The sequence below is a fragment of the Nematolebias whitei genome, chromosome 14, assembly GCF_014905685.2.
Source record: "Nematolebias whitei isolate Nwh7 chromosome 14, NemWhi1, whole genome shotgun sequence".
Taxonomy (NCBI): domain Eukaryota; kingdom Metazoa; phylum Chordata; class Actinopteri; order Cyprinodontiformes; family Rivulidae; genus Nematolebias; species Nematolebias whitei.
Window position 1 is genome coordinate 9,727,266 of NC_056511.1, and position 22,481 is coordinate 9,749,746.

General features: G+C 42.5%; 1 protein-coding gene across 3 annotated transcripts in view; it reads right to left on the bottom strand.

Moving 5' to 3' along the window:
• Nucleotides 1-1,055: 1,055 nt before the first annotated feature.
• Nucleotides 1,056-22,481, bottom strand: part of larp1 (La ribonucleoprotein 1, translational regulator) — a 69,367-nt gene continuing 47,941 nt past the window's right edge. For 2 of the 3 annotated variants that reach the window (XM_037687821.1, XM_037687818.1), the window contains 16 exons: nucleotides 21,403-21,525; nucleotides 20,928-21,080; nucleotides 15,883-16,045; nucleotides 14,940-15,084; nucleotides 14,245-14,413; nucleotides 12,201-12,367; nucleotides 11,784-11,882; nucleotides 11,061-11,387; nucleotides 5,903-6,026; nucleotides 5,227-5,432; nucleotides 4,947-5,053; nucleotides 3,865-4,022; nucleotides 3,591-3,735; nucleotides 1,860-1,969; nucleotides 1,595-1,722; nucleotides 1,056-1,319 (listed from right to left, as the gene is read on the bottom strand). In XM_037687821.1, coding sequence (XP_037543749.1) covers nucleotides 1,098-1,319; nucleotides 1,595-1,722; nucleotides 1,860-1,969; nucleotides 3,591-3,735; nucleotides 3,865-4,022; nucleotides 4,947-5,053; nucleotides 5,227-5,432; nucleotides 5,903-6,026; nucleotides 11,061-11,387; nucleotides 11,784-11,882; nucleotides 12,201-12,367; nucleotides 14,245-14,413; nucleotides 14,940-15,084; nucleotides 15,883-16,045; nucleotides 20,928-21,080; nucleotides 21,403-21,525 — 2,546 coding nt within the window. In that variant the 3' untranslated portion in view covers nucleotides 1,056-1,097. The remainder of the gene's footprint in view (nucleotides 1,320-1,594; nucleotides 1,723-1,859; nucleotides 1,970-3,590; nucleotides 3,736-3,864; nucleotides 4,023-4,946; nucleotides 5,054-5,226; nucleotides 5,433-5,902; nucleotides 6,027-11,060; nucleotides 11,388-11,783; nucleotides 11,883-12,200; nucleotides 12,368-14,244; nucleotides 14,414-14,939; nucleotides 15,085-15,882; nucleotides 16,046-20,927; nucleotides 21,081-21,402; nucleotides 21,526-22,481) is intronic. The other variant, XM_037687819.1, reaches the window with a different exon arrangement.

Genomic DNA, 22,481 nt, shown 5'->3' on the forward strand with positions numbered 1-22,481 from the left:
GCGGCGAGGTCCAGTCGGCATCGAGAACCGGAGCCTCCTTTAGCGCGTCGGTCCTCCCCGCGGCCCCCCCCTCTTCAAGTAATCCAGATCGAAGGGTCCGGCCCTGCAGCGTCGCCGAACGGATGGATGGATGGATGAACGCATGGATGCAGCACATCGGACAGAAAGGCGGGAGGTGAAGCACCCAGAAGGAGGCGGTGTTGAACGCTCACTTCCACTTTTTTGTTTTTCTTTTTGTTTGAGGGGGAGGGACGGGTGACGAACTCCCATCAGCTTTTAGCGCACATTAAAAAAAGCCACGAGTTGCGAGCAGAATCACACAGTTCATACCAGAACAAATAACACCTGGAAGACGGGTCACAGAGACGAGGGGGTGGAGGACAATCTGAGCGCCACCTGGTGGCCTCCTCTGGAAACAGCGACGAGATAAACGTCGACTCCGATGCTGCACAATCAACGAGGGGGGGTGGGCACAAGTTGGAAGCAGTAAAAGCATCAAAATAAGGCAACTTTCAATCATTAGTCTGGCGCGAGGGGCTCAAGTCTGTTTTTATCTTTTGGTTGTTTTAGTTTCCCCTCGGAGTTCAGCCATAAAGCAAATCAATTATTTTCAGATCCTGGCCCCACCCCTTTACTGAGAGTGCTAGGGGGTGGGGATGGGGGGTGGGGGGGCAGATGGTTCAACCTACTTTGGTCCAGCTGACCGCGAGGAGCAGCGCAGCCGCCTGCAGGCTGTCAGTGGGGAGGTGCTCCGTCTGGATCGACCACCTCGTGCTCAAAAACTCATCTGAGTGAGGAGTAAAGGGAGGTGGGGGTGAGGGTTGAGCAAGTAGGAGAATCCCAGTGATTGGGGGGGTCGACTGGTCAGGGCTCAGGTTTCTTGGCTAAAAGTTTTAAAACAAAAACTGGTAATTTGGTAAAAACAATAATTGGTGGATTTTTTTATCTTTAATCAGATCAAAGACTGAATGAAGTGCTGGAGGCACCACCCATCTCCCCCCCCCCCCCCCCCCCCCCCCCCCCCCCCCCGCGGTCCGCACCACCACCCAAAAGGGGGGCGGGTGGATCCATACGGGCCGGTGTGCTCGTGTCGGGAGTTACTTCAGTGTTTTGGTGTCCGGTGCAGATTCATTCTTGGGGGCGGGGCCTTTCTGGTTGGTGGGTTTGGCAACATCCTTGACTGTGTGGCCCTGAGCGCCGGCAGGGGCGGGGCCCCCGCTCGCCTGGCTGTGAGGCCGGCTGGAGGGCAGCGATGGGTGCCGGCGCCGGCCGTCCCCACTGGACGGGTGTCTTTTGCGGCTCCCGTCCTCCATCGGCGGCTGGAAACAGAAACGTTCAGATTAAACTCGTCTTTTAAAACTAGTCGTGTAAAAACTGAAAAAACTTCTCAAAGAACAAACGTTCCCGTATTAAAGGAACTCGTTGCAAAGCCTAAAGTAGTTCGGCTGATCACGCTGCTTTGTTGAAGCAGAATGTGGACCTGCATCTGATCGTTCAGATGAACTCGTTTCACGTTTGATTTCAGACGTTGCAAGCAGTCCCTTTAACGGTCATTCAATTTAATACTGAGACCATTTTGGTTTCAACTACTTACATCAATCCTGAAATCTTCCAGGCGTTTAAACTTGCTCAGGTACTCCTGCAGCTTCGGGTCGATCTCCATAGTTTTGGCTTTGGAGTACTTGAGGAAAGCCCAGAACTTCTCCAGTCCATAAAGCTGACCTGAGATCGGCAAACAAAACAGAAGTTCACAGATTTTTATTTTAATGTGATCGACCTGCAGTAAAACCGATCAAATGTTTCCCGTGTCCAAATAAATTAAAAAGTGATTCGTCCCCTTAGGCTTCGTGTTTCCTCACCGGCTTCGTAGTCTTTCATAGTTTCCTCCTGGAAGTCCTTAAAGATGTCGGGCCTGAACTTCTTCTCCAGACCGTAGCTGTAGTACCTGAACAAGCACTCCAAACCGTACCTGGAGCACGCAGAAGCAGTTGACACAAGAAAACACTCAGTTCACACCGACTCGTTCATATTAGGATTTAATCCACGGAACTCATCAGATGAAACTTCAGATTCTGATCAATCAGTTTCTCACGTTCGTCTCTCACTAGTTTGAGACACGAAACTGCAAAACAATAAAAACTGATTCACACTTGGAATCACTATAACGACCACATGTTGGAACTGCAGATAAATTGGGACATTTCAAAGACATTCAAGTAAATGAGGCGCAAATTTATTTGTTGCAATTTACAGTACCGTATTTTTCGGACTGTAAGGCGTAATGTCAATGAACGGGTCCGTTTTCATTCATGAGGCGCATTAAGTGAAATAAGTTCATTTTGACTGATTTTTGAGCGCCGACAGAAAGTCAGTTTGAGGTCAGTAATCACAACCAGAGTTAATACATAACAGTCGATTTTGAGACAATTCAAGGATTTTAAGTACCTTATAGTCAGAAAAATACGGTAGTCCCTGACGTAACGCGGGGGTTCCAGACACCTCCGCGATAGGTGAAAATCCGTGACGTAGGGACGTTACATTTATTTTAGTTGTGATATATTTGAAGGTTTTTTAAACACTTCCCACACTCTTGCAATGTTCTAAACTCTCCAAATGCTCCAAAAGAGCACAGTGAAAGAGCAGACTGATGCTACGGTTACTGAGCCAATGCCCGTGTCGTGCCAAAAAGTGAAGTGATGGTCTGCCTACAAACGACTGGCGCCGTGAGAGCGCGCACGAGAAGGCTCTCCGTTTCAGTTCTTTGAAATTTAACAAGTTTAACACCTAAAAACAATTATTTGTTTGCTCGACATTATAGCAAAGATTTACTTTTTCCTTAATAAATGCGCTTTAATGGTCAAAAAAGCTCCTGCGGCGCCAATTGATTTTTGGCACGTCACCGGGGGCGGACTGGCTATTGGGAGCACTGGGACATTTCCCGGTGGCCTGGCCCGCTCAGTGATTGCCAAGGGGCTGGACCAAAGTCTCGGTTCGAGTTGGATTATTTTAAATAAACAATCCATGCCGCTCACTCAGGTATCAGCTCCCACGGACTGAACTGTAGCATTGGGGAAAGACAGACCCCACCCCCTCCTTTCTCTTTCTGAGTGTGACAGCCTCAGAAAGAGAAAGGAGGGGGTGGGGGGTGAGGTCTGTCTTTCCGCATCAGCAATCCTGTGTTGTGTACAATCTTATGTTGAAAACCCACGAAAGAGTTGAACAGAGAAGATCTAGGGACTACTGTAGTTACAAAGCGTCTTAATTATGTCTCGGTTTGTTTGCAATTTTTTCTCTTTTTTTGGTCTCCAATCAGTCACACCTTGGTTTTACAGGCCCACTTTCTGACCCTTAAATTATAAAGAGTTGGAGATGAGTTTCAACAGGCGACAACAACTCGTGATTTTTAGAGAGAAGCGAACATGTCCGAGGTGCCTGCTGTGACGAGCAGATCAGGTGAGGCTGAAACATTTCAAATCTGGATCTTCATCATCGGGTTGTGTTTGAACCGACCTGTGCTCACATGAAAACTAAACACCACGACAATAAAAGGCTGCAGTTGGGAAGAAGCCACCCCCCACCTCCACCCTCACCTGTAACCTTCTTTCCCGTCCTCCACCACCAGCTGTCTGAACTCCTCATACATCTTTCTGTTGAAGTGATCCCGCAGGAAAAACGACCAGAACCGGAAGAGAGTGTTCATCTCCTGCGACTGTCCGATCCCCAATCGCTTCCTCTCTGTGGAGACAAGAGACATCTGCTTTCTTACACTCGGTGATTTAAAATAAAAATTGAAGGGGGGGGGGGGGGGGGGCCCGGCACAGATTTTCTGAAACAGATTTATTTAGTGAGAAAAAGGAAGCATACCGTTGAGGCAGCGCCGGCGGTACTTGTGGTAAACGTGTTGCGTGAAGCCGTTCTCCTTCAGCAGCTCGTGTGACGGGTGCTGGAACTTGGGGAGGGACTGAGGCGTGCAGCCGATGTTGCTCAGGGCGGGGGTGCCTTCTGACGGGCTGGCGTTGGAGCTGAGAGGAAAACAGGTGGAGGAAGAGGCTGAAAACGCTGCAACCATGCAAAAAAGCTGAAGCTTCAACTCCAGCTGAAAAACGCTGCAGATGTTTCTTTGTGTAACATCTGTCTGTGCAGGCGAGTTCTTTATGCGTTCAAAAACAATAAAACTGATCTCAGTCCGTGCACATTCAGAGCTCAAACTTTGATGAATAAGAAGTGTGATGAGACGAGGAACATCTGTCTGGCCAGTAATGAACCTTTAACGTTAAACTAAAACCAACATTCTGAATCATAATAAAAGATAGAGATTTTAAAATCGTCTTTGATATTTATAATTTGACGGTTTAACCTCAAATATTAGCTATAAATAAAGGAATAAAGCATAAAGTTGGACAGATTAACATATTCTAAATAGTTTCATCTTCCCACAGATGAAGAGGCTTGACAAAAAGCCGTGTCAGCAGAAAATCCTCACTGACGGTTCAATGGATGCACATTAACCAACAGACCTGTCTTTAACACACAACTTTTATTTTAACAACAATTCAAAGAATGTCTGGTTTTCTTTGCAAATATCGAAATAGAGAAACTTTGTCTTGTTACAACAAAGATTAAACTTTGATACGTTTCCCTTTAACTAGAGCATAGCGTACAGCACGTTATAACCCCGTTGACAAACAGCAACCTGTAGCAATGGGCGGGACAAGCAAAGACCTTGTATAACCTCTGACCTTGACCTTCGAGCTGCAGTGATGAAAAGATCGTGGGACATGCCGTGAAGTGGTGCAACAAACTCGTATGAAGTTCTGTTAAATGATCTTTATCAGAAGTTTGGGCCCGGACATGGGACGGAGACTCTACCATGATGCGTACAATCAAAACTCTCTCTGGAAAGTGTTGTGTATTAAAGGGGAAGGTCTGCAGCGACGGAGTCTCACCTGACGGAGGCGGTGCGAGAGCGGTGCTCCCTGGAGTCCATCACCCAGCCGACGTGACACTCCAGGGGTGGGTTTGAGCTGTGCCGAGTCTTCCTCTTCCTGGGCGTCTGAAATTATTTTTAAAAAAGGACAAGATTAATTTATGTATTTTTCCATCTGAGGTTTCTTTAAACTCAAATAATTTGTGTATTTATGACTGAGGTCAATGGTCGACACGCTCAGAAGCAGATGGTTTACAAGGAATAAAAGTGGTTTTCTCCTCTCGTTGCAGCCGTCTTACCTTGGCATCGACAGGTCGACTCTCTTTCACCACGGGGTAGAAGCGCGGCGTCATGGTCGGGTCCTTCCGGTGGGGGGTGCGGGGCGTGCGCGGCGTTCGGGCACTGCGGTAGTTCGGCGACTCAGGCACGGTAGTGGGGAGCGAGCGGGCTATGGAGGAAGGTTCAGGGGCGCCGAAGAGCTTGTTGGCCAACGCATCAGTAGGAACTGAAGCCGGGGCAGAAAACCAAGCAGAAATAATTCATCTGAGACGATGAAGAGAGAAGCTGCAACAAACTGAGCCCGAGTTAAAAACAAACATTTAACCAAACATGGATTTACATCTTAGAATTAAAAACTTCGAGGTCCAAAACCAAAAAAGTCAAGTTGTAGCATATTTAAGGAGTTTAGATCAGTCTGGTGTCCTGAGAAGATCTTCAGGAATCAAATGAACTTTGTTTTTACAAATCATACTGCACACATATTTCAAAATAAAATACACAACTGCTGCACATTCAAGTACATTTCAAAGTAAAATACAGATTTGCTGCACATTCATGTATACTTATAAATAACACATCTGCAGCACATTCACATATATTTCGAAATAAAATACACATCTGCAGCCCATTCATGTATATTTAAAAATAAAATACACATCTGCAGCAACTAACATTGTGCGTGTTTTGGGTTCTTACTCTGCTGGGGCCGTGGGGGACCTGGGGGGACTTCCTGGTTGGGGTCAACAGGGGGTTCTGGTGTGAGACAGTCGAACTGTTCGCGGCTGATCAGGTGGACCTTCTTGAAGTTCTCCACCTCTTGCTGTAAAAAGAAGAAACAGGATGTGAAAAAAAAGGAAGACAGGCGAATCGGTTTATTTTCTGAGGATCATTTAGGAAACACGGTTGTACCAATTTGAACAAAAACAAGTTGTTGCAGAATTTCAGTGTGAACAAAAACAAATTCACCAAATTCACATTTCACCACTTGCTCTTGCCGAGATTGCCCTGTTGGCACGCACACAGCTGGATATCTCATCAACTTGGAAGACTTGATGATGTGTCTATCTCTGCTGCCATTTGTGGAATTTAAGGATGCATATTTAATTGGATTTATGGTAACTGGTTCCTGCTTTTTGGATTTGGATGGTTGCTGGTTTTATAAACAATCAAGGAAGTCGTCGGCAGCAAATTTGGTCCCGATCAAGCTGTTTGCCTTTATGATGTCTTGGTTCGTGCCTCGAGTACCCAGACTCAAATGTTTTGGGCAGAATGGATCAGATCTTGGGGATTTTACTCCGTCACGATCCATCGGTGTGGCCATGTAATTTGGACATTTCGGAACAGAGTCGACCAACACAGACTCAAGGTAAATGTCATTAAGTTCTGCCTGTCCCCAAAACAACCGTGTGTTTATCTGAATTTGGCTCCCCCAGCTGGCCTTGAAAGCCATCTTATCTGAATTCACCTGGAAAACGTGATCTGACGCTCACCACCCCACTCCCTGACGAATTTCCAACTGATAACCAAAAGAAACCAGCTGAATAAACTTTGTGTCATCATTTCAGGACTCTTGGATTCTCATACCGACGTTATTCTTGACCATTCCTCGACATACCTCGAGAATGTTTACGAATCTCACCGGAGGACACTGGCTGATTACATCCTTATCAGAACTCTTACAGTGCCCTCGAGAGCGTCTATGGACATGCTCACCAATCTAATCGTCTCCCCTCTGCAGAATGTCTACATCAATATGTGCTTCTTTGTGCGAGGTGTTTTTTAATATCAATTTTTCTTCTCAGGCAGGAAAAAAAAAAGTCTGATAGGAATTTTTTCACCTCCTACATGTGTCCAGTTTCACTACTTTTTGTCTGTCTAAACAGAGCTCACTTGTAAATGAGTCTTCTAGGCTCAATGTGAATTGGCTAAATAAAGGTTGAATGAAAAAAAAAAATTGAATTCAGTTCAGTGTATTTCTACAGCACCAAGTCACAACAGAAGTCGTCTCAGGGCACTGAACAGAAACATTCAAATATATAAAAAAAATCATAACATTATTTATCTGAGGAGCAGGCTGCTTTGAGTTTAACTCCATCACAGAACTCTCATTTTGAGCAAGCATGAAGGCGACAGTAGAAAAAAAAACTCCCTCATGAGGAAGAAACCTTTAGCAGAACCAGACTCAAGACAAGCGACCATCTGCTTTGACCGGCTGGGTTTGAGAGGAACAGGAAGAAGGAACAGATACACAATGGCAGGTCAAAAATCACATGTTAAGATAGAAATACTATCAAATGAAAACTATTCAATTTTAACAATTCTTTTAAGGAAATGAGGTTAATTTGACCTCCAGTAGTCCAAGTCTATGGCAGCATAACAAGTCAACCCTGACTATAGAATTTATCAAAAAGTCTTAAGCCCAGTCTTAAAACTGGACAAACTGGACAATGCGTCAGCCCCATGGACATAAACTGGATGTTGGTTCCACAAGAGAGGAGCCTGATGAAAATCTTCCTGCCATTCTGCTTTTGGAAACTCTAGGAACCACAAGTAAGCCTGCAGTCTGAGAGCCCAATGCTCTGTTAGGAAAATATGGAACAATAAGATCTGTAATATAAGATGAAGCTAGGTTGTTGAGGGCTTTGTAGGTTAGAAGATGTTGAATTCAGTTCTGAATCAGACAGGGAGCCAGTAGAGTAATGGAACTCTAAAAATACAGTTTGGATCAAAAAGTAAAGTGTTAATGATAAAAGAAGAATATCGTACGGATCCACAAACCTTATCTGCAGCAGTTTGAAGACGGAGACGCAGCAGCAAAACACGACTGCCAACAACTTTTTCTTCACCTTCATACCTGAAACCTACAGTGTTCTAAAACGAACCGCTCGCCCTGAACCTTCCACTGCTCAGAAACCTACAACCACAGCATTAAAGCATCAGCAGCTCCTGTAGGTACCGTCGTTTTTTAAATGTATTTATCAAATTCAACTCACGCTTTGCCTTAAACTCCATCGAGTGTCTTCAGACTCTTGAGGATTCATCTTGGTCTCCCCCCTGCCGCCCGTCCGCTCAACCCTTCAGGCCGAGGCCTTGCGATGTGAGGTCTCTTTATCAACACCCCCTCCCCCCACCCTTTGTTCCACGCGGTGCTGGATGTGTGCCGGTGAACACGTGAAGGTATCACAACAGAGCGACAATGAGGCAACAGTGAAAATGAAAGCAAACAAAACCGGCATTCTGCTCGGCGTTTCGCCTCCACATCCAGAAACAGCTCCAACCGTTGAAGAAACGTACCCGTCCTCCGGCTTCCAGCAGAAACGTCTCCCAAATAATTCAACGCGGAAAGTGTGGGAACGAGACCGTTTTGTTTCACCAGCCGTGTGACGCTTTGATGGTTTTATACCTCGAGGTGAATTAGCACTTTCACTGCATTAAAACACGACTTTCTGCCTTTATGTCAAAACAGAAATGTAATTTCTGTTCTGCTGCCTCAGTAATGTCACATATTGTTTAACATGGATTGTACTACAGATATAAAACAATAATAATACATATATTGTTACACGTTAGTTATTTTCATGTTAATGTACAGAAATAAAGAGACACAGACCAAGACACCGACTTTTCCTACACTCAGGACTTTTTAAAAACTATTTTGCAATAAATCTTTACACATATTTATGGCAATATTTAGGATCAAGACAATTTTTTTTTATATAATCACAAGTATTGAGATTAATTTATAAATTTACCATCAAAAACTCAGCAAACAGGTTTAAATGTGTTTTTTTAAACAGATTGTAGACGACATTATGGACAGCTTTCACTATGAGCAGCTGGTTTAATGACTGTATGCAGCTCTACACAAATCTGTGATGTTCACAAACAGCTGAAGGTTCCCTTTAACAGACTGGTTGAGGTTTGGCCAACCTTCGTGTCCCGTACTTTAGGAGCAATAAAGGTTTTAAGCTTCCTATCTTACGAGCTCCATGTTACATACGAGAACCGGATCAACTGATTTATTATTCTCAAGTAACTGTGTTCGTCTGCCGTTCTGCTTTTGGTAAAGTGTTGTTGATTTGATGGTCATTAGCCTCCTTAGCGAGTCGACAGCAGGTTGTACAGTAGTCCCTCACTTAATGCAGGGGTTACGTTCCAGACACCCCCGTGATAGGTGAAAATCCACTAATTAGGGACATTGTCTTTATTTTAGTATTTATATATATTTTAAGGCTTTATAAACCGTTCCCACACTCTTGCAATGTTTTAAACGCTCTAAAAGAGCACGTCGAAGGAGAGAAAGGCTCGGTTCGGTCGCGCTTAATTATTTAAAATGCACAATCCATGCCACTCGTGCGGCTCACTCAGGTAGAAGACACACACACCCCGCCCCCTCCTTTCTTTTTTCGAGGCTGTCTGTTGCGCACCTACCTGTTGTATGTCTCTGCTCAGCTGTGACAGTCGGCCTCAGAAAGAGAAAGGAGTGGGCGAGGTCTGTCTTATACCCGAGTGAACCACGCTCAGCCTCTCTCTCTCTCTCTCTCTCTCTCTCTTTAAAATGATCCGGAAGTTAGTTTTTCCCTTTCCACTGTTGCCATTGTGCTTGCTCAGGATGGGAAACTGCAAAGTTTCAACATTGTCTGCTGGCTTCCTTAGATAGAGAACTTTACTAATTGGCTTTTCTATGCATGTGAATGTTACTGTAAAGTGCCCTGAGACAACTTTGTTGTGATTTGGTGCTATATACATAAACTGAATTTAATTAAATTTAATTCACTTTTATTTTTCTACCTAAGCATTTTCTCTGATATTCTACATTTATTCATCTGGTCTGTTCATCCTTGTTCCCTAAGCAGTAGCAATGGGGAAAGACGGGCCCAGTCTCCTCCTCTCTCTTTCTGAGGCAGTCTGTCACAGCAGAGACAGCCTCAGAAAGAGAAAGGAGGTTGAGGGGTTTGTCATTCCCCATCGCCAATCGTGGGTCGTGTACAATCTTATGCTGAAAACCCGTGAAAGAGTGAGTCTGCGAAAGTCGAACCACGAAGTATCGAGGGACTATCGTCACTAGCTAACAAGCCAACTTGTACCTTGTTGCAAACGTTTGTTCTAAAATAGTGTTATCTTGGGAAAAAAGAGCCCAGTGTCACTCCTCTGGTGGACGACCACCACTGACTGGATCGTCTGCTGGGTAAAACCTACACCATCTTTGGTTGACGAGCAGAAAAGTTAAGATTTCTCCTCTTGTACACAACTGAATGAATGGCTTGGAGCAACAAAAAGTACTATACAGTTACGGCATGTGTCAAACTCAAGGCCCGGGGGCGAAATGAGGCCCTCGTTGACATCTTATCTGGCCCCCCAAGATGTTATTTTAAATGTAAAATTCTTTTTTCATTTGAATGTTTTTCAGTAATCTTTCATTATAATAATAATAATAATAATAATAATGCATTTTATTTGTTAGAGTCTTTCAAGACACCCAAGGACACTTCACAACATTAAAAACACAAAATAAAACAAAATAAAACAATACAAAATGGCTTTAAAAACACTAAACCAGGTTATGATGGCAAAAGTAACAGAACATCAAATGAGACCCATCTAACTCTTGTTGAGGAACCTGCAAACAAGAAAAGATGTTGGGTCTGCAACTTGAGTTAATGAAACCGGCCCCTAGTTTGAAATAGGTTTTAATTTTGGCCCACTTTTATAAGTGGGTTTGACACCCCCCGAGTTACGGAGAGGTGAAACTATAATTAAAAAGACGCCCCCTTCCTGTTTTTAAGAACAGTACAACAGAAAATCTATCATCTTGACAATGTAGCTCTTTAACCCCGACACCGGACATCCTCACCTTAATGGTGGCGTACTCGGGCTCGTAATTGTCGTCCCACAGGTCCTTCTCGTAGTAGAAGAGCCCGTCGTTGATCACTTTGGCCAGCTCGTTCGTCAGCTTGGCGCGGGACGTGTGCTGCCCCGTGCGGTCGCCCCCCGGGTGTTTCCTCAGGTAAGGAGGTGTCTGCGTCAAGATCAGGATCTTGTTGACGTCGTGGTCGTCGAGCTCGCCGTCCGTGTCCTCGTCCGACCAGTCAGTGAAGGTGTTGCGGCGTCCGTCTATCTGCTCCATCTCTTCGTCAAACATGAAGTCCAGCTCCTCCGGCTCGTCTTGCTCGGTTCCGTCCTGATCGAGGAGAGAGAAAAAAAGTCCAGATGAAATTATCAGAAACTTTTTGGATTTCAAACCACAATCTATCAAGATTGATTCGAGTTAAAGTTTTGTGTTTTTACGGTCAGTTGGCTGTGGCCGCCATCTTATATTGGGCTGGCTTCACAGGTTAATCAGCTGTTGATTGACTACATATTTTGCTAACAGGACACAGACACGAGCCAAAGCATTGTCTGCCTTCACTTTTCAGTGGCAGGCCATATAAATTTAAGTTAAACAGAAAAAAAGAACAAACTTTAAAACTCAAACCTGCATCTGTTCAAAGATCACGAGTCAGTTCTAAGATCTGAAACAGTGTTTTGTGTTTTAATGAATTAAAATGTTGGGTTTCCAGTTTCCGTGTTGTCTGACCTTATTTGCTGAGACGGCAGGGGTTGGTGAGGAGCCGGGCGGAGCAATCGGAGACCGAAGCGCCTCGTCCTTTTCTTTTTGTTGCTGCAACGAAGGGGCCTACATGAGTCAACCAAGCACAAGAACAAAGGGATGGCGGGGTGGATGGAGAGATGAAAAAAAAAACAGCTAAAGAATGACATCTTCATTGGTTTTCAGGGATTTTAAAAGTCAGCTAAAATGGACAGATATGCTGAAAACTCACTGCGTCTACAAAAACAGCTTGGACACAAAGCAGCGCAGCAGGAAAATATTTTAGGTACTTTAAACAAATTATCACACCCCCCCCCCCCGTCAACAGAGAAGATTTTTAAATACAGTGCACATCCTGGTCTAAACAAGAAAATTATAATGTGACGTGAATGCAGATGGTCTAACCTTGGGTCTGGCCGGAGATGGTCTGGGTCTCTTCTTCACCTCGATCCAGGACTCTGAGTCCAGATCAGGCAGACTGGCAGAGAGGCCTTTGGGCATTGTCTTGAGGTTGGAGATGTCTGGTTCAGTCTTGGTCTGTGGTTGCATTGGGCTGGAGGACCTGGAGGAGCCTGCAGCCGATACAGAACACCAGAGACAAGATCTCATGTGAAACTGGATCTCGGCTTTTGAGTTTTTGAAATTGTAGAAAAGTCTCGTCTTTCATCTGAAAGACTTCTTCAGTCTGAGGAGCTGTATTCAGCTCAGTCTCTTAAATAGCACCGTCTCATGGTGGATCAACCAGTTTGCTGCTGACAACCAAAACCAGCTGCTCACATGATGAAGGCGGACTAACAATGGATCATTAGCACCCTGATGCCTGCTTGCTTTTCACAGGGGGTTGAGTGATACTAGCAAGAACAGCATTGTAAGAGGGGGATAATTGAACACGGAGGTCTCCACCCCTGTTTAATGATGGACGATTTCTTTTCACAAAGATGGCCTCCTTTACTCCTCTCTCAAACCATCGTTCTTCTCTATCAAGGATGTGAACATCTTCATCCCTGAACAAGTGACCGCTGGCCTGGAGATGAGTGTAGACCGCAGAGTCCTGGCCTGATGTCCAGAGGACCAGACTTAACTTTTTTAGATTTTTCTACCTGGATTACTGAGCATGCATCAGGAAAGCTTTAGTTAGGGTTTGTAATGACATTCTGTTAGCAAATGATTCTGGTCAGTTTGCGATACTTGTACTCCTGGACCTTATTTATCGTTGCTTTTGACACCGTTGACCACAGTATCCTTATATCAAGGTTAGAACACTGGGTTGGGATTACGGGTGCAGCATTAGAATGGTTCTGTTCGTACCAAAGTGACAGGAGTTTCTGTGTTAAGATTGGAAATAGTGTATCTGCATAAGTGCCTCTTTCCTGTGGGGTCCAACAGGGCTCGATTCTTGGACCCGTTTTATTTTCACTTTATCTGCTCCATTTGGGGTCTATCCTGAGGAAATACGGCCTTTCATTTTATTGTTATGATGACTGTCAGATTTATCTGCCCTTAAAACCAGTTCTTGCTCCATTCGCCCTCTGTTAAAATGTCATTATAACATCAAGGCATGGATGATTTAAAATTTTTTAAGTTTTAATGATCAGAAAACTGAAGTCATTGTTTTTAGCCCGAGCTCTACCGCTGTCGCTGATCCTATAAACCTCAGCTCTTTTTAGTTTTATCTTAAGCAGTCTGTTAAAAATCTTGGGATGGTTTTAGACTCTGACTTTAAGTTTAATAAATAGATTAACTCTGTTCTACAAAAAAAAACCTTCTTCCAGTTAAGGCAGATAACTAAGCTTAAGTCAGAGCTGGCCTTGAAAAAAATAGTCCATGCATTCGTTACAACCTGACTAGGCTACTGTAACGTGCTTTATGTTGGGGTCAGTCAGGTGTCCCTTTCACGTCTTCAGCTCGTCCAAAATGCTGCAGCTCAGCTTTTAACAGGAACTTGTAGGTTTGAGCACATTTCACCAGTTTTGTCCTCCATTCACTGGCTCCCTGTATGTGTCAGGATTGATTTTAAAATTCTCCTGTTGACATTTAAGTGTATTAATGGCCTTACACCCTCATACCTCTCTAAGCTACTTCAACTATATGTTCTTTCTCGGGCGCTGAGATCATCAGACCAGCTGCTTTTGGTTGTACCAAAACCCAGGCTGAAGCTCAGAGGAGATTGGGCTTTTTCCAGTCATGGGCCCTAAACTCTGGAACAATCTGCCCCTCAACAGTGGACAGACCACTTCACGCCCTGTGTTTAAATCTCTCCTAAAACACACCAATATGCACTGATGTTTAACATCGTTTAGCTTATTGTTAAGCACTTTGGTAACAGCTGCTGTTTAAAATGTGCTTTATAAATAAACTTGACTTGACTCTGTGGTTTGACAGTTTCTTCTGGGATGTTTGGGACCAAAACACAAGGATGCAGGAGGATCATAAAAGAGATCGTCTTCACCTTTAAGCTCATCAGTCGGTTGTCTGGGGATGAACTCGGGGCAGTTGATGAGCTGGGAGAAGTCCGTGTGGTTGGGCATCATCAGACCAGGAAGAGGCCACTTCTCTGGGTCCTGCTTCCGACGGATCTTCATGTCGATCACCTCCACCTCTTTGCTGTCCTTCAAAGCCTGAAAGGCAGTTAGGCCGCATGTTCAAGGATAACGAAGATGGTAAAAACACACCAACTGCAGAAAGATGAATGAAAATTAGCTGTTCCGATTCTTTTCATATATTTTTGGATGCAAAAACACTGTTTTATAGCTGATAAACTGAACTTTTGATGGCATTTGAACTTGTAGAAACAAACTGCCTAAAGATACAATTTAAATGTTTTTTTGTCACGCTACAGTAGGCAACCTAAACATCAATATTTGTACTCATTACTTAAAGACAAAAAAGTGTTTTCAATAAACTTTTTGTTTCAACATTAAAAGTCAAGTGTTCAGTTTCCTGGACATATTTCCCCTTTTTAAAGAAGCGTTGTGTCTAAAACCTGCACGTTGGGTTCACTGGTGATTCCAAATTCTGAGTGTGTATAAAAGGTTTGTTGTCTCCGTGTCCCCATGGTGGACAGGTGACCTGTCCACGGTGGACCTCACCTCTTACTGGAGACAAACACCAGCTCCCCATGCCCCTGACAACACGTCTGCTTGCCTCTATAATTAGGTTGACTTCTGTAGTGAGAGCCTGAACTCTGTGGAAACTGGCGATGAGTCCGATGGGCAGGAAGCCCTCCTGATCCATCTTCCTCCTCAGGAAAAAGTCCCGCTCCAAGTTGTCCAGGCTGAAGTAGTATTCTCTACAGGAGGCGAGAAACAGGACGCCATGGGGTCAACACAAATCTTGTTTAATGTAGAAAGAGTAATTCTAACCAAAAAAAAAAAAAAAAAAACCTTCTACACTTCAGAAAATGCACTTTAAGTATTTTTGGCAAACAAAAACAGTAAAGAAAGATTAATGGATCAAATCTAGGTCCTGAAACAGATCAGAGCACATTTAAAATTTGTTGCCGAGTTTATTTTCTTGTCAAACTGTACACACACACACATACACACACACGCGCGCAGGACAAGAGGTCAACCCTTTTTATCGTCTGCCCCTTTAAGGTCCAGAAACTAACAGACCTGATGAGCAAAACAAGTTTCAAGGTAACGTGGGTGAAAATCAACAGAGGAGGAAAAAACTTTTCCACGGAGACTTTTGTACAGAGATTTATCATTTTCAGCTTTACCTGCTGCATAATGTATTAATAAAAACAAAAAAATACAGATAAATATGTTTAGACTCATCAGAATTAGTCAAAGTGATATTAGGACCCGATTTAAAAAAAACCTCAATTAACAGTTTTTTCTCATGTTGTCACGCATGTACATGCACTCAAAGACAAACTGCTGTCCCAACAAGACCCGATCCTTCCGTTCAAGTCCACAAAACCCGCGTCATGAATCAGCGAGCGTGGTTTCATCACTTCAGCGCTGTGATCAGAGGTGTGGAACTTCTCTCCATTGATTGTCACTCAGAGAAGAGACATGAAGAACTCATCACATCTACAGCACCGTTCTGCACACCCTGCCTTTAACAGAAGAACTAAACTTACATCTGCCTCTTGATGTAGTCCTTCAGCAGGTCCTGATCCACGGAGTACAGATCGTTGCTGCTCATGTTGTCGTAGTAGTAGGTGACAGAGTTGCTGTATTTCTGGCCGTACGGTCCGTCTTTTCCATCGTAGGTCTTGTAGCTGTAGTGGTAATCATAGTGACCTTCGCAGGAGAGAAACAAGTTGTTGCTTTTTTTTTTTTAAAGAGATTCGGGAATACTGGAAAACATTCAGAGTAATCCTCTCAATGTAATCATTTGACCATTTATCCACACAGAGCTCCAACGCTCGTCAGGTGGTGTCAAACAATAGCTGTTTAAAATGAAAACGGTGACTGTTCATCGTTAACAATTAAGAGCCTGGAGGAAATGAGGACTTTCAGCAACACTTTAAAGTTACTATTTTTATAACCACAAAGATTAAACACCAGCTAACCGCTAAATATATCAACTTACAATAATACTATATATCAGAGCTCGAACGATGTATCAGTAGAACCGATATTTTAGATCAATATAGATATTTGGGGACGTATCGTATCGGTGATAATTGGCCCATTATTCATTAATATAAAGACTTAGACCTGTCACGATAACAAATTTTGCTGGGCGATTAACTGTCTCAGAAATTATTGTGATAAACAATAATATTGTTTAATTATTGTCAAATTTAAGAAAAAAATTTTGGTTAATTTGTTTTGAGTGTAGAACCTTTTTTGGACCACGGGATGGCAGTATAAGACTGTTTGAACCAAAGGATGGATAGTGAGGGAGCGAGCAGCGTGTCTCTAAGAAAAATGGGAGGGAGGCCCCTTGACGTGACATGGGTTGTCTCTCCTTTTTTCAGTTCTCAAAATGGCGGACGCTCGGTGTGGTTTGAGCTCTTTAGCATAGCATTTTTCACACAAAGCTTTTAATTAAAAAATCAGTAACCAAGTTCTCAGGGTTGTTGGTTTTTTTCCCCAGAGAAAAACAACTTTTTAGACGAAGGCACGGGTTTCAACTGAGAATTTTGTAACTTCGACAAGACTGAGGATTTTTCCCCGAGGTCGGCCTGTTAGCATAGCTCGTAGCTTAGCTTCTCAGTTTAGCTGCTTTTAACGATCAAAAAACACGATTTTGGACGGTTAAAACAGATTTTAAAAGAGAAAAGAGAAACGGAGGGGTCAGTGAAGAACACCAGAGTCGAGCCTTTTGTCATCCAGTGTCTTCAGTAGCAAGAGAGAAACACCAAGAAACGACATAATTGATAAATGAGGTAGATAATTTTCTTTTTTCATGCAATTAATTGATTTATTGTGACAGGCCTATAAACACTTTCAATTTTCACCACTAAAATGCTGGGAACGGTCTGCGTCCTTACTTGCAAATGGTGTAATTGTACAATGTATCCAGCAGAGGGCGCATGCGGACTACTTTCAATCTATTGCCACGCTGAACACTTGGCTCAACACAGCGAAAACAGAAATACTGTATAGCGTATTTTGTTGAACAGAGCACAGTAAGTTTATTGTAACTGATGAGTAAAATAAAAATTAAAAAGCAACAATAAATTCTCTTCAATCCTCTAACCTGATTGTCATTAGCTACATGCCTCTCAAGTTAACATGTTAATGTTTAGATAACCTGGCATAGGCTATTGCCTTGTAAAACTTGATTCAGAACAACAAATCTAACATGTAGATAAGTAACGTTGTCTTTGTCGTCCTCAATGAAACGCATCGTTTGTCTGAAATCTTTACTTCTTAGCAAAAAATAAAATAAAAACTGCTGCGGTCAATGCTAATTAGGCTTCACCATACAGGACTGTTTAAACAATGAACAGGGAAATTTAATTTGTTTAATTTACAGAGGAATTCTTGGGGGGTGGACAAAGCTCAAAAAATTTCAGCCAATATATAGATTATCAGCCTTCCCCTCCCTATATCGGTATCGGCGATGGCCAAAATGTCCATATCAGTCGAGCTCTGCTGTGTATATACAATGGGGATGTAATTGTCCATGAATTCATACTGAACCATCACAGTTCAGACATTTGACTCGACAACAACCAGAGAAATACCCTCCCACCTTGACAGGGTAATGTTTGTTATTTAAATGCATTTAGATGACAGATCCATCAAGACAAGAAGCAGCAGAGGAAGAAACTGTGAAGTTCTCTACTTCAAACAAAGCGTAACGAACTGGTTTCAAATCAGCTGCATGAAAAGTCTTCCAACAATCTAAAACAGGAGTCGAGGGATACGAGAGGTGGCCAGCAGGTATGGAGAAACTTGCACCTGCTATGGCAAGCCATTTGTGTATTCATTCAGTTTCTCTGACATCATGAGTCATTTTCCTACACCAACAGTCAGCGACCTGAGCAGCTACGTGTGAATGGTTTAACATTTCGTGCTCCATCTTTGGAAGATATTTGATTTTATATTTATTTTTATTGCAAGTCCAGATCAGACGATTACTACGCTCCTTGGTTTTTGTTTTTTTAGTTTCTATTGTATTTTCTTAACCCAAGAGAAATACCTTTTTAAAAAGCGTTCACATTTTTCTTCTCTGTTAGTTGTGGCTTGGCTGCTACAGAGAAGTCCAAGTGCGCCTTTGAGCACAATAAATACATTTGACTAATAAAATATAAAACAGATCAAGTCTAAAGACTGTATTTACAAAAAGGGTCTCCTGCTTAATGTTGCTTCATTAAGACGTTCCTAAATAAACGAGGAAACTAGAAGTGTGTAAACATTGTTTCTACTGAGAAAATTCTAATAAAACTGATCTGATAAACCTTGAATCTGATCGTTTCTTTGCATCAGGACTTCTTACTCGACTAAACAAAAAAAAGTCAAAAACAGGTAAAAAAATATATATACTCCTCTGGGCTGCGTGAATTCTTCTGCCCTTTTGCTTTACATAATCAAACACCACCAGATCTTTGGCATAAATCTGCGCAGCTGAACTAGGACAGAAAAGGAAAAGTGCACGGACTGATAGAAGACGAGGTGTGTGGAAAAAGTGTGAACAACGTAAGAAACCAGCCAAAGCAAATAAAACGGCTTCAGGGGACGCTGCTTCTCTTGTTGGATCCAAAATCTTTGCTCCATTCCAACGCACTCTGGATGTTATTGCACATTTCTCCTTTTTTTAAATAAATTGTGGCTTCGATGGGGCCAGATCAGGGTTAGCAACCAGCCAGCAGCAGAGCAACAGCAGCCTGAGAAACGCGCTAAAAATGTGCACATCCATCAGCTTCTCCAGCCTACCTCATCTAGCACGCCTGATTCTGATGCTACATCCAACCGTGTGTGGCTGGGGTTTAAAAAAAGAGAAAATATGGGTTTAATAAATTATCATCTTTTAAACTCGCCAGTAAAATCAATGAAGAGTACCATGGAGTTCACTTATCTCCCTTCACAGAGGACGAGCCTGCACAGACACATCTATGACCTTAATTGTTTAAATAATGTCTGATGTACTGTAAAACAATAAATAAATAAAAAAGCAGACTGGCTCGTGTTGCAATAGTTGATAAAAGAAAAAACAAATAAATGGAGCAGAAGTGCAGAAACGTGAGTTCACAACCTCTTTTTGATTTTAAACTACCTCTACATTCGTTCTTTTACTTCCTGAACCTCATGTTACACAAACAATAGTGAAACTGCATCTCCTGCAAAAATGCAGTGCGAGTGCTTACTGCAGAAGAACTTGTTGAGAAACAGCTGAAATTAGCTAAGAAACGTGCTGAAATGTAGCTAAAATGGAAGAACAAGCTTAATTTAACAGAAGAAAGCAGAACGAACACATATTTGCTGAATTAGGTTTAATAAGTCCAAAAATTAAGAAATTAGCTAAAAAAGCTGAAATTAGAAAAAGAAATGGTTGAAAAGTAGCTGAAAGGCAGAAAGAAGCTTAAACTACCAGAAGTGGAAAGAGCTAAAATGAGCTAAAAATGTGTGGAATTAGCTGAAAATGCTAAAATTAGCGTAAAACAGCTAAATAGTAGCTGAAATAGCAGAACAAGTTGAAACTAACATAATTAAGCTGAAAGAAGCATAAGCTGAAATTAACAGAAAGAAGTTAAATTCACTGGAAGTAGCTAAATTTATCATGAATAACTTGAATCTATCTGAAAACAGGTGAAATTAGCTACAAATGCTAAAAAGCTAACAGAACAACTACAGCAAGCTTAAATTAACAGAAGAAAACAGAAAGAACACGTTTGCTCAACTACGCAGAAATGAGCATAAAATGCGGAAATTATCTGAAAAAAGCTGAAATTAGCATAAAAAAAGCTAAAAAAAAAAAGGCAGAAATAAGTTTAAATTACCAGAAGGAAATTGAGAGCACATTTTTGCTGAATTAGGATGAAAAAAATTTAATTAGCATAAAACAGCAATATAGTAGCTGAAATAGCAGAAAAAGCTGAAACTTGCATAAATAAGCTGAAAGGAGCATTACAAGCTGAAATAAGCAGAAAGTTAGAAGCACAACAATTTTGTAGTTGGTAGAAAGAATCAGAAAGGAGCACAAAAAGGTAGAAAAAAAACAGATGAAATTAGATGAAAGTAGCTGAAATAAGTTTAAATTTGCACAAAGAAGCTGAAGCAGAACAAAATGTGAAAGGAGCAGTAAAAAGTTGTGAACAGATCTAAAGAGTTGAAGGAGGTAAAACGAGCTCAGTTAATTTTCTATGAGGAAAAAATGTCAGAAAAGGCTAAATATTTCAAAAAGCTAAAGTTGCACCAACAGCTGTGGCAGGATTGACCTGAAACAGCTGAACGTTTCAATTTAGGATTCGTTGAAATAGCACGAAAATGGTGGAACAAGAAAGATGCTGAAAAACTTACAGAAGAAAAGTGGATCACAACAGCGTGAATGCTTCATAATGTTTTTTAAACATTTCAGTTTGGAACGACGCCGTGAGGAAGTGCTAAAATAAAGAGGTGTCTGCTAACGACAACAAAGCTCCGAAGTGGAGCCGAAAGCCTCGTCGACAAAAGAAGCAGCAAGTCGATCCTATTTATTTTGTTTTTGGGTCATAAGAAAACAGCCGACCTCTGCCACCGCCTCGGCCTCGCCCTCGTCCTCGCCCTCTCCCACGGCCGCGACCTCTGAACCCTCCACGGAAAGGAGCCCCCTCGCTCTTGACGCTGGACACCTCGTCGTGGTCGTCGCGCCACTCTCGCTCGTACTTTTGACTATGCCAGTCTGCAAATTAAAAACAAAAAAACAAGTCACCGTAAACACGACAGCGCACTCCACTAACACACACACACAAAGTATTTTCTGTTTTAAAACCAGACAAACCATCATTTTCAATTACATCTTCTAAGATGTGTTTAATGTCAAACCTCTAAACTTCAAAATAAAAGCAGGAGTAAACAGCAGCATTAGCCATAAATAAATAATGTGCTTTATTTAACCACTGCAACAGAGAAAATGAGGCGAGAGCACGTCTCATGCTGCTGCTGTGTAAAGTTCAGAACAGAGCATGAAGCGTTGGGGGGGGGGGGGGGGACAGCAGACTGACCTCTCAGGTCGTTCCTGGCGTTGGGAGGCAGGCGGGGGTGTTCGTTCTGTCGGCTGTTGTTCCTGGAGGCCGAGCGCTCCCTGGGACCCTCGATCATCAGAGGAACCCACTTCTGCTTGTTTCCTGTGTCAGACACACAAAGAGGCGACTGGTCAGAAAACTAAGCCCAGTTCAGATTACTGGTGACGTCTTTGTGGATTTTAAGAACATTTTCTTCAAGAAGTCTTGACGGGAGCAACAGCTGATCCTAAATGTGGAATTCCCAACTTCCTGGTTTCTTTAAGCTCTTACATTTAAAACCCATCATTGTTGTTGTCCTGAAAATAGAAACTGTTGATTTAAACTTTATTGTTGGAGGTGAAGAAAACGTGCACAAGGTTTCTGCAGGGCACCAGGTCTTTTTACATGTTATTATTATTCTTGTTCCAAAGTTGATCAAATTCATTTTTCTCCTCGGTGACAAAATGAAGACCTTTGAATTTTCAGCTGATTTATTAAAAATAAAAATCCAACATGTAAACAAGTACTCAGAGTGAATGTGTTGGTGCCGTCAATATGCACATGAAATTTTATAATTATTTAACACTACGTTAAAACCATGTTATTGTTTTAAACTCCATCCATCCATCCAACACAACATCCATCCATCCATCCAACCATCCATCCATCCATCCATCCATCCAACACAACATCCATACATCCATCGAACCAATCAACAATTCAGCCAACAAAACCATCCAACCAACCAACCAACCAACCAACCAACCAACAAACCAACCAACAAACCAACCAACCATCAATCCAACCAACTAACCAACCAACCAACCAACCATTCAACCAACTAAAGCAACCATTCAACCAACCAACCATCCATCCATCCAACCAACTAACCAACCAATCATCCATCCAACCAACAAACCATCCAATCAACCAACCATCAATCCAACCAACTAACCAACCAACCATTCAGCCAATCAACTAACCAACCAACCATCAATCCAACCAACCAACCATTCAACCAACTAAAGCAACCATTCAACCAACCAACCATCCATCCATCCAACCAACCAACCAACCAA